General features: G+C 34.6%; 1 protein-coding gene across 1 annotated transcript in view; it reads right to left on the reverse strand.

Moving 5' to 3' along the window:
- The window catches only part of LOC132543471 (xanthine dehydrogenase/oxidase-like), a 45,518-nt gene that overhangs the window by 1,190 nt on the left and 31,552 nt on the right, over positions 1 to 12,776 (reverse strand). Inside the window, exons 24-32 of the mRNA XM_060206977.1 lie at positions 12,356 to 12,547; positions 11,873 to 12,018; positions 10,950 to 11,031; positions 9,200 to 9,295; positions 8,730 to 8,858; positions 5,193 to 5,267; positions 1,628 to 1,680; positions 1,268 to 1,382; positions 572 to 658 (exon numbers count right to left, since the gene is read on the reverse strand). Of these exons, the coding sequence (XP_060062960.1) occupies positions 572 to 658; positions 1,268 to 1,382; positions 1,628 to 1,680; positions 5,193 to 5,267; positions 8,730 to 8,858; positions 9,200 to 9,295; positions 10,950 to 11,031; positions 11,873 to 12,018; positions 12,356 to 12,547 (975 nt within the window). The remainder of the gene's footprint in view (positions 1 to 571; positions 659 to 1,267; positions 1,383 to 1,627; positions 1,681 to 5,192; positions 5,268 to 8,729; positions 8,859 to 9,199; positions 9,296 to 10,949; positions 11,032 to 11,872; positions 12,019 to 12,355; positions 12,548 to 12,776) is intronic.

Consider the following 12,776-nt stretch of genomic DNA (forward strand, 5'->3'; position numbering starts at 1 on the left):
ACATTTATTGTTACCCAATCACAATTTTAGGGAACAGCATACGCAATTGTGAAGTTACCCAATCACAATTTTAGGGAACAGCATACACAATTGTGAAGTTACCCTATCAGAATTTTAGGGAACAACATACACAATTGTGAAGTTACCCAATCACAATTTTAGGGAACAGCATACACAATTGTGAAGTTACCCAATCACAATTTTAGGGAACAGCATACACAATTGTGAAGTTACCCTATCAGAATTTTAGGGAACAGCATACACAATTGTGAAGTTACCCTATCAAAATTTTAGGGAACAGCATACACAATTATGAAGTTACCCTATCAGAATTTTAGGGAACAACATACACAATTGTGAAGTTACCCAATACTCTGAATAAAAGCTATAATCCAGTGATTGTTCATTTCCGGATTTCCTTATGCGCTGTATTTAATCGGTTTGGCTAGGAATATTCCTGCTTATTTTAATAGGTTCATTAGAATTACAGATATCCATAAATTATGTTATGTGACGGAAGTCCCTTCAAATGAACCCAAATTAGATCAAATCAGACAACTTATACATTTACCTGTACAAATCCGCCTTCAATCTGCCCGACGTCAATACTTGGGTTCAAACTGTTACCTATATCAATGACGATTTCTGTGTCTAGCACCTGTAAGAAACATACTTATCGTTTTACATACCTTTATTGGTTTCTTGTATAATTCGATGCAAATGTTTCCGAAAAGGAATAGTTTCAATAATAATAAAAGCACGTATTCATGAATACTTAATGAACAAATTTTAACATTTATAGTCTCATGCTGCTTGTACGTTCGAATATGCATGAAAAAAAGTGTTCGCTTTTATTCACTCTTTGTCTTTGTGATAACATTAAAAAAAGAACTTGTTGAAAAATCTATTAACATGCATTCTTTAATAAGTTAGAAAGTTGGTTGTTTTGTAGAATCGCACGATGTGGTGTTACCAAGGCTGTGACAACTCTGGAGGACGATATATATAGGTATAGTACACGAAGGATGCGGGGAATTTATTTTGTCACGATCATAATCTCATTTCCATTTGACCGCCAAACCCAGTTTTCTTATTGTTCGAAATTTGAGTATTGCCAGATTTCCAGGGTTAGTTTGTGGACATATTTAATGGTCCCCGTTACATTTTTTAAATATTTCACTTCGCTGTTTCGACTTTGAAACACAATCACACCACTTTTTTTAATGATAAACGCATGGTTACATTAGACATTTGGGTCCGTGTGTACCTGGTGTTCTCCTGTTAAACAGTCGATCTCCACTTCAGTACAGGCCGTCCCGTACGTGTAGTAGTGCGAAGGGTTACCAACGCCCTTTTCAAAGTCCCAGTGCTGGTTGCCAGACCTTTGTACATCAAAACAATAGCCATAAAACATTACCATAGTAGGTACTTAGACATTGCAATTGTTAACATCAATTGAACACAATATGTTTTTTCAACACTTGCCTTCGTTCTTCAGTCACGCGTGTTCTATATTTATACACTTTAGGATTTACCATCGCCGACATGCCCTTGAAGAACAAAAATGTTATATGGTGCAACTAAATTCCTATACCCAGGTGATTCCCGTTATAACTACAGTTCATACCTTCCTATGCCAGTAGCAGATAAACCCACTCTGTCCATGTAAGCAGCATTGACCTGTAAAAGTATTGCATTCGATGTCAAAAACAACATTGTATCTAAACCTTCTGTCAGCTTTACATAGCGAATGTATATATTGCACCTACATTTATACAACCTGTGTCATATTTGTAACCATGTCATGCCCGTTATACCCTTGGAAGCCAAACATTGATATATATGCATATCTATCCTGTCTTGTGCACTAGTAGTAAGATAATTAACTACATGTAACATTATCTGTTGATCAACAAACACTGCTGAATATGTTTAAGTTAATATCTACTCGCCTACTTCATCGTAACCTATGAACAATGCACATGCATATTTCTAACTATACATTCGCATTTCAAACTAAATTGCTCTATGAAAACTAACAATGGTTCAGAAAATATATATTTTCCTATCATTAGCAAATTTTCCAACTTTATATTATTGTGAACTACTGGAGTAGGTACCTAAGTATATGTATATGACAGAAATTACTCATTAACGGTTGCTGCCATTGTCACCGGCTCGTTTTATAACAATGATATGAAATAAACCTCTTTGTTAAAATTTCATAGCTTTTTGCCCCTTTGTTTCCTTTTAAAGTTACCATGGTAACCAAAATTTGAATATTTTGAAAAAACGTAATTTGTTTTTATCAATTTAACTCATCAAGCATTGAAAGAAACGTTATTTTATACACATTTTGTAAGTTTTAGTGTATTGAAGAAGTGTTCTAACTTCAAACGTTATTGAATATTTATTTTCAGATGTCAGGGTAGATAATTCAGTTTGAGAAAAATCCAGAAGTTTTGATTTAAGGTTTTTCTTCCAGTTTTTAATTATCTCTCTTTTAATGATTATAGCTGCACTTGTATTTTTTCGAATAATTATGTAGACAGTGATCATATTGCTCATCGGATCAACCACATGTAGTAGAAATATAAGATTAATATTTCATCTATTTATTCTATATGTGTTTTAGTTGTCATGATGCCCAATAACTTTGTTGGTTGTTTGAATGTCTAGACATTTCCACATTCCACTTGCGGGGTTTCATCTTCTGTGTAAAAATATAGAGGGATATAACAGACACTGGTAAAACATTTTTAAACATGGAACACAAAATTAGACACAATAATACTAATCATGTGCTTGTTGTAGTAAGTATCTTATCGAATGGTAACATATATCTGTACATTATGTTTCTTAGAGAAATGATATCATGGCTAAAACCATGATGATGTATTGAAAACTAGTTATTTGTACCAGATTGAAGCTGTAGCACTTACTTGAAGTTAAAAACAACAACACATGATGGAATCATTTTAATTTTATATAATTTTAATCCAGTATACAAATAAGCGAAGAATTTGCTGGCTCTGATGGCACTTGCTTAGCTTGGTTGTTCCAGTATCATCGCAATTTGTCCATGCTACTGCAGTCCTTTGTTGATACCTGAAGTAAGCAATTAGAACAAATGTTGATATACACATCCTTTTGTACACTTATGAACATCTCAATTAATACTTCATTACAAAATAGAAGAAGGTTTGAATAAATATTAGAAATATAACGTTCATGTCACAAGCTGTATCACATCAGTGATATATGAACTAACACATTTATTGACATATTTTATTTAGGCAAATTGATATCATAATCATCAAATGTATTATTAGTCAGTTCCTATATGGATAGCAATTCAGACAATTTAAATTTATATGTACACATTATACAAAACAAAAGTTAGTGAGTTAGGGTTGAGAGTATCTCTCTTTTATTGTAATGCTACATTTATCAAATTACTCTCCAAATTCTAGAGGTTTCCAGATTATAGGGGTTGATGGATCTTGACATTCAAAATATAATGTGTAAGGCTCACAGACCCAAACCTCAAACAGCGAACAAAGATACAATACAACAATTACTTTTTTTATTGTTACCTATTTTTTCTACAAAATATTCTACATATTGTTCCTAATTATCTTCATGACCAGAATCCATATTTTTTACCACCTGCCCTGTCTAATTCAGCTCTTATTTTCTCTAAATAAACTAGCAACTAAAACAAACAAGTTGTAAATTAGTTTTGCCTGAATGTAAGAAAGAAATGATACAAGAACCAAACATCAAGGAAGGTATCACCCGGGATCTGAATAAGGCAGGAGCCACATTTTCCAGGGTTTTGCATTTATATGTTTCAACTCCTTTATTATGTAAAGGTATCATGATATCATCCCTGTTCTTTCTGATAAAGACCGGTAGGAACTGATTCTTATAATTTTGTCCTCTCCATACAATAAAGTAAATTTGATAAATTATTTAGATTATATTGAGTCCCTCTAAAGCAAATGAGAAAAAGAGATTAATTCAGAGAAAATGAATACAGAACGTGCTTTTTGCCGACAAATATACAGTATTCTCAGACAATTGATATGTAATAAGGCGTAATCAGATAGAAAATTACAGTAGATTTGACAGTGGAAAATATAGAAGAAAATAAGTACATGTATTTCGTCAGGGATGTGTCACTTTGAACAATGAATACATTTTTGTTTTCATATAATGCTTACCTATGATATGGTTTGGTGACAAGATGAACGTCTTGTTTATTTCCTGGAGGCAGATAGGTTTACCTCATCACTTTATCGTTTGCAAATATTGACAGATCGCATTCCTGACCTTTAGTTCATGTTCAGACACAACACGCGTGAATTCTATCTCCTTGCATGTGACATGTCATTATTTTGCTGATATATCACATGTGATTACTTGTGATATGCATTCAACTGGTAGAATATCTTACTGTAGTGACGAATTATCTCAACAGATTAAGTCAGGTCCCGTAAAACACGTGCTTGTTAGTGATCACTTAGAAATACCCGAGGACTATAAATAACCTTTGCCGTCGATGATTAGGTCTTTTTTTCACCTATCGTTATTTGGATATCTTTTATTACCGTTATCTATCTCAAGCGAGTAAAATGATATATTTCTGGTAAAACGACTGTTTACACAGCGTATAATAACAACGTCTGATAGTTGCACTATGATCGTAATCGCACAGGTATAATATGCCGTGTTTTTTGTCAACTCGCGAAAAACGTAAGACATATTTTTTTTATTTAAAACAAAAAATTCTTTAGACAAAAGTTGTTCAGAAATTTTCTCTAGTTTTCTCATTCAGTAGACTAACATGGCCACCAATAAGGACAGTTTTCCCAACACCAACCTCAGAATGCGAAGAAATGCATATTTGGGAGTTAAGGGGTTAAAGCATACATTACCGTTGCAACGAACAACATTTAGTTTTGACCTATTGAATAACGGGCTACAAAGGCGAGACTTAAACTCCTAAGAAAGCTAGAATTCCTTGGCAAAACTTGTCAACAATGGCCTTCCCATCTTCAATTGTGTTATTATGTCCACGATATCAACAAATTAAAACAATGCATCATATGCAGTCATTTTGTCGATCAGATTAGAATTACCTGTCGTAGTTGTACCAGAGTTTGAGAACGCGTTAGATATATACATACCCAATCCTTCCATTGTCCTTTCGGGATCTTCTGTTTGTATGGTCGCAACCTATCCATAATCTTATTACATGCATCCTGTTGAACAGTTGAATCATTTTGTATAAAATGTAATATAACTAGTTTAATATATGAACACAAGAAAGATTTATACGGAGATTCCTGTAAAAGTACAAAGAGGATACGACCAGGGGTTCTAGAATGGTAAGCCTCTTTTGCTTCATCGAAGACATCGCCATGTAACCATAGTGAATCCAAGTAAGTAATGTCATGTTCTCAATGACGACAAAGTATACAAATACGGAACCGACAGACAAACTAACGAGCATCAAACACATCCAGCCTCATATCGCAATATCTTTTAGTGTAAACATCAATTTTCTTTCTATAATTCTATAACATCTTATATTAATATGCTATTATTTATGCAACCCAACATAATACAATGTTTACTTTTCTATGTATAAATGTCAAAGAATTAAAATAATTATAAAAATTTCAACATGCACCAAGTAAACTTGATCGATATTCTTCATGATCAAACTGAAATAACGCTGTGGTGATGCGAACATCGGACTTTATGATGATGCTGATTGCAAACACCCCTGGAAGTTAATCAAATGCAAATATTGTACAAAAGACACAATAGAAAAGCACATTTCAATAGAAATTTAGAATGATATCCATTAAGAGTTATATAATGAACTAGAAATTGTTGTTAACAATTTGACGGGCTTTTCACTTCTTTGGCAACAAGTTGACCGGAAGTTGACATTTATCCTGATAACGATATATGAGAAAGGTTCCTTGTTTGTAAGTCTCTACAACATATCCAAAGATGAACTTTGAATCTTGAAACGTTAAGGAGATATAACTACATAATAACGAAGAAATACACTTTTTAAAGGTTCAAACATATTTGATCCCTGTGACCTTGAATGTCAGTCAATGTTATTCATATTTGCAAGCCTTATAATGTAAAATCTGATGATCAATATATCACCAATATTAGTTCTCTAGACCTTGTGAGAAGATTGTTGAACACTGGTACCCTATTTTGTATATTTGAACTTTGACCCCATTAAGAAACCGGAAGTTGACATTTTGAGGGAAGTTTTCCTTATGACAATCACTAGGAAGTCTCCACAGAAGGTTTATAATCAATTTTCATCATTGTATGCCTTCTAGAAATTGAGAAACTTTCATTTAACGATTTTTAGTTAATTGACATCTGTGACCTTGAAAGTGGGTCAAGGTAATTTATATTATCAAACTTTGTTGTCGGTTACATATCCTTCCTGTATATGAAATATCAAGCATCTAGGCCTTCCAGAACTTGAGAAGAAGTTTTTCAAAGATTGGTACCCTAAATAGCTATTTCCCAGTTTGTGCCTTACCGAAAACCGGAAGTTGAACTTTTAAGGAAGTTTTTCTTATGACAATCAATAGGAAGTGTCTACAGAAGGTTTATAATCAATTTTCATCATTGTGTGCCTTATAGAAAGTGAGAAACTGTCATTTAACGATTTTTACTTAATTGACCTCTGTGACCTTGAAAGTGGGTCAAGGTCATTTATATTAACAAACCAGATAGATAATTGATCAGGCATATTACACATGAAATATCAAGACTCAAGGCTTTGCAGAACTTGAGAAGAAGTTTGTCAAAGTTTGTAACCCGAAATCGCAGTTTTCAACTTTGACCCCTACCAGAAACCGGAAGTTCACCATTTATCTAAATTTTTTTCTGACAAAATATGTTTGCAGGGTTATGTTTATAAACTGCTTTAAGCTTAAGTCAATAGCTTGAGCCGTTATTGAGTTACAGCAATTGAGGTAAAATCGGATATGACGTCATGGCGGCCATTTTGTTTTTCTGATGATTTTGTAAATGACACTAAATGGTAGAGGACATCTGGGGAAACCTTTCTGATATAAATTATTCCAAAAAAAGACCGTTGGTAAAGATCTAGATCGAGTTTTTCCAAAATGTCGGCATTTTTAAAAGATCAAAGGAAATTTTAAAAATGGCATACAACGGAAGTGGTAAACGTTACAGAAAAACTAAAATCATTAAATTCATCGGAAGGACATTCTACATCGATGTGTTAAAGAAATTTTTAAGAAAAATCAAAATTGAAAAAAAAAAATTTGTTTTCAAATTTTCAAATATTGACCCCACAGCGAGCTTTTTTATTAGACATATTTTGTAGTATAATGGCATTGGGAAAAGTTAGATAAGGCAATTGTCTACAAATAACATAATTGGACGAACTCTGTACACTCAACGGTTCTCGAGTTACGGCCGTTTTAAAGTTTTTAACTTATGACGTCATAGCGGCCATATTGGATTTTTGACCTACTTAAAAAATCTGCATTGTCACCTTCCAGTATGTACCTATAACATAGTCAATACATATTAGGTGTGATCTTTACCGTTTAAAAGATTACGAACCCACAAAGTTCGGAAGAAAAATAATAATAATAATAATAACTAGAAATTGTTGCTAACAGTTTTGCGGGCTTTTCACTTCTTTGGCGACAATCTACCGAAAAACAAAACATTAAATTCATCGGAAGGATGTTCTGCATCGATCCGAAGAAGAAAATTTCAAGAAAGTTCAAAATTGAAAAAAAAAATTAAAAATTTGTTAAATTTTGAAAACTTCACCCAACAGCGAGCTTTTTTATTTGGCATATTCTCTGATAACATGTCATGACAAAAATTTAGATAAGGAAATTCTCTAAAAATAATATAATTGCACAAATTCTGTATAATCAACGATTTTGGAGATATCGTCGTTTTTAAGTTTTTAACTTATGACGTCATGGCGGCCATATTGGATTTTTGACCTACTTAAAAATTCGGCATCGACAAGTTCATATACGTATCTACATAAAGGTGAATAGAATGTATATCTATATATTTCAATTTAAAAAGATTACGAACCCACAAAATTGGAATAATAATAATAAGAATAATAAGAAACAGAACAAAAACAATAGGTCTTTTCACCACTTAGTGAAAAGCCCTAATAATAATAAGAAACATAACATAAACAATAGGTCTTTTCACCAAATAAACCCTAAATAATAAGAAACCGAACAAAAACAATAGGTCTTTTCACCATTTAGTGAAAAGCCCTAATAATAAGAAACCGAACAAAAACAATAGGTCTTTTCACCAAATAAACCCTAATTAAACTGCAGCACACTTTTTCGTCATTATACGACAAGTCAGTGATACTAAGGGTCTAAGTTTGGAAACCTAAGAGGCCAAAATGGAAAACAATGTCATTTAGGTTTTTTCTCAGTTTTATGAAATGCATCATCATATGTAGTCTGATGTAGTATGATTTTATATTTGAAGTATAAATAAAATACCTCGGAGAAAAGTTTAACTTCTTTGATACGATACATATCTAAATTAACGTACACGAATATAACCCTGTGGTACCTGATATTATAACATTTACTTTTTAAGTTTTTTATATGGTAACGTATAAATTTATTCGGCTGTGTTACTCCTTTGAAACTAACTAGAATGGCCGCTCCGTTCAGATCTGATGATACACTGGCCGCTGTTGAGGTGGTATTTGGACATGTATTTGTTCCTGTCTCACTGACATGAATGTTTTCCATCGGTACCCCGAGAGCTCTGGACGCTACCTGTGTGAAAAATAGAATAAAGCTGTTATATGTCTTTTTGAGTAAATAGATTTTAAAGGGATGACAGCTGATACGATTTATCTATTTTCAGAATCACGGAGACGATAATCAAAAGATGTGAAGCATTTAAGAGGTGGGAGTAAATGTTCAAATGACGGAAACCTTATTAACACAATGTATAGAGTAAATAACAGCCATTTCATAAGTTTCGTGAAAAATACTGAAAGTTTTCTTCAAACTGTGGCAAAATCTCGAAAATATTTACAATTTGCGGTTGTAACAACGTCAAATTAGACTAGCGATTTTCAAAATGACTGTAAACAAAGGACGGTGTTACTAACCTGTATCATTTTTGTGTGAAGGCCTTGCCCCATTTCCACGCCTCCGTGAGCTATAGTGATAGATCCATCAAGGTAGATGTTCACCAAAGCAGCTCCCTTAAACACGTTTAACATTACCGGCTAATGAAGCAGACATGAAATGCAGAAGCATCATCACACAAAGTTATGAATTAAATCAATATTTACTCAAGGGATAAAAAACGCAGGGTAAACTTTGAAGATGATTCTAGGTAAGGCGCCGAGAAAAATATTCAATATTTGAAAGTAAGAATGAATAAAAATCAATACAGAACAAATTGCAAAATCAACGATTTGTAACTGGTAAACGATTTAGAAGTGATTGAAGGGAATTGAAAGAGAACTCTGAGAGAGTAATCTGTAATCGAAATGGCCTGATTGTTGGAGCTGGCTAGTCAATAACGGGTGTGTTCCCTTTCGCTCTCTCCACAGCTCTGATTCTCCTAGGCATTGAGTTCATGAGTAAGTTTATCCTACTCATCGGGATGTTGGCCCATTCTTCCAAGAGGGCTGCTCTCAGTTGGGCCAGAGTAACAGAGGGAGGCTGGTGTCGTCAAAAACTGTCTATCCAGCTGGTCACACAAGTGCTCAATAGGGGAGAGGTCGGGTCTGTATGGCGGTCAGTCTAGTGGGTGGATATTGTTGTTGAGAAAGTCAAGACGGATCCTTACTACATGGGACCGCGCATTATCTTGCTGGAATGTGAAGTTGTTTTTTGCAATAATTGGACAACATGGGGTCGAAGGATCTCATCTCTATAACAAGCGGAATTTAATTACCGGTTACCACAACCAGTGGTGATTTAACTCCATGTGAGATTCCTCCCCACACCATCACCGATCCACCTCAAAAAACCTATCAGTCTCTACTACGCAAAGTCGGCAAAACGTTACCCACGACGTCGGTATACACGACGTCGACCGTCTGCTGGAAACAAGGTTATCCGGGACTCATCAGTAAACAACACCCACCTCCACTGCCTAAATAGAAATATTCTTCGGGCATGTGCCGCTATCCAAGCCATACGGCGCTGGCGATAAGGAGCAGACCTACAAGCGGATGACGTGACAGCAGACCAACTTCTCCGAATCGTTTCCTTACAGTTTTTGCATTGATATGAGTACATATTGTATGAAGGGTAGATTGAGTGACAGTACGGTGGCGATTGCGAAAAATGCGCAAGACGAATCAATCTGTCCAGACGTTGCGACGTCACACGAGGACGATCAGACCTAGGTCTGTCAGCAACCCGTCAGGTTTCCTTTAGACGTCTAACATGACTTTCTGAAGTGCAAATATGGACACCGAAATCTATGGCAACCTGTATTTTCCTTTGACCCTGCAAAATCATAATTATGATGGCCTGACCGCTCTAAACTTGCGTCAGCCGTGCCATTGTTTAATGCTATCAGGAATTAATAATGTGTCCCTTTGAAGACTACCTAATTGTATGACGAGCAGTGTTACTCAATGTAACAAAACTACTGTGCACAATGTCTTCCCGTTTCGTGCTTTCCTCGGAAGACATCGTCACGCAATACAATAATGCAATATTAGAAACAGGACCACGTGCGCTGTGGCCTAGAGAGTTGCCTGACCGATTTTCATTGTTTTTGAACTACGCGTTAGCAAGATATTGCAAATAATGGCAACCTGCGTTCCTTTATCCCTCGAGTTATTTCAACTTTTAATTTAATGTTTGTGATATTTACTTTTAATCAAGGTTTCGTACCTGATTTAAATGTCGGACTGGATATCCAACCCCAAATTTCAGTGGCATCACAGCAATCCCTTTCTTCATGAACTTGTTCTGGCTGTTAATGAGATTTTCTAGCTTTAGAAAAGCCCCCATAGAATGTTGGATTGTGTTTTTATGCCACCAGAATTTGTTAGATATAGTCTATAGAATTTTTAACATTAATCATCAGTAGAATATGTTCACAAGTTTCCAATATACTCTAACAATGTTACACTGGATACACCCCTCAGATAAACAAAGGTCGTCATTTGGTTACCATCGGATAACATATCGATTTCGACCAATCAGAAGTCACCATTATATCTTATATTTCGATTGTAATGGTTCTGGAAACAACGCATCTGTCAAATTTATAGGCTTTGAATCAACATGGATCAATAAAATGCCATTTAAATCGATCTATTAGCTGGAAAGGTATGAATCATTGAAACAACACACTGTATGGTGAACTGGCTTCTATGGCAAACCATATTTCTGCTAAAAAACTGCATGCAAAACTGCACATGGTCTCCAACATTGCTAGGTAATTTTATTAGAATTGGTTGATATCGAGTATACGCCCATCCTCCGAGGGTATAATTTCTCCTCTTATAACAAACAGAACAAAATGTGTTTATTAGGAGTTTGACACTTATGATATGGATGTGGCACTTACATTACTCAAAAAGATATTGCTTCATGTAATATGACTTTGAAATAATTGATTATTTGATGACGTTGCTTTATATCCATTCCATATCAAGTCTTTCAGAAAATATATTGTTCTAGCAGTTATAAAAAAAAGAAAAATATGATCATTAATTTTTTACTAATATTTTCAAGGTAGTTCAAAACGCCATATTTGCCTTTGGAGGAAAATGTAAATAACGAAATGCCTTTTTTCGTTGAAATAGTACCTATTGTAAAGCGTGACTGCTTTCTTCCTTTCCTCGAATTTGCTTTGTGTCATACAATCTCGCCAACACCGTTGCAACATACAATTTTCTAGTTCCCGTTTGTAGTGAGTGATACTGCCTTCTTTGTACATATTAAGTTGGCGTACCTGTATTTAAGACAAATACTACAATCGACAGATATATTAATCACATATCATTTCAATGATATTTTCTAATCATAGGGAATCTGTAGCCTCTTGGATTGTATGCATAATGAGCGTAATAAATAATTATTTGATTTGTTTGTGTGTTGAGTTTATCTCCCCGTGACCAGTTATTTTGAAGTACCTGGTGGCTACCTGTCTTTCCCATGTACACGACCGCAATAACAGAGGGTTTAAGTTGCGGTATTTTGATAATGTATTTTTCAGTCATTAGGAATAAATAAAGGTAAATGTTCCAGAAAGGATATCCTAATTTATCACAATAAGTATCTGAACATACATATTCCTGATCAAGTTTGACTGTGTCCGCTACAGTACACAAGATGGCTTCCATGACGAAAACCGCTTCCGCAGCTCCGAATGCTCTCATGGATGTGTTGGAGGGCGTGTTCGTCTTACACACGTGCCCGTACACGGAAAACACGGGTGTTTTATATGCTGCGTCAACGCTGAAACATGCATTATCCAATATCTGAAAGAGAATCACTAATAATGTTGGTTTCTACATAACGAATAAAGTATATATTTTTACATTAATATTGCCTTGTCATTATATCATGATATTGTGTAATTAACACATTTACCGACACTGAGATTGTTCTGTGATCCAGGTATCATTCGTAGTCCTTAACAAACGAACAACACTATTGTATTACTAGCAATCCAGGAAAGTTGTGTTTCTGATTTTACGTGAATGAAAT

This window comes from Ylistrum balloti, unplaced genomic scaffold, assembly GCF_031769215.1.
Source record: "Ylistrum balloti isolate Yb309-2 unplaced genomic scaffold, AGI_CSIRO_Ybal_v1 Utg369582, whole genome shotgun sequence".
NCBI lineage: Eukaryota > Metazoa > Mollusca > Bivalvia > Pectinida > Pectinidae > Ylistrum > Ylistrum balloti.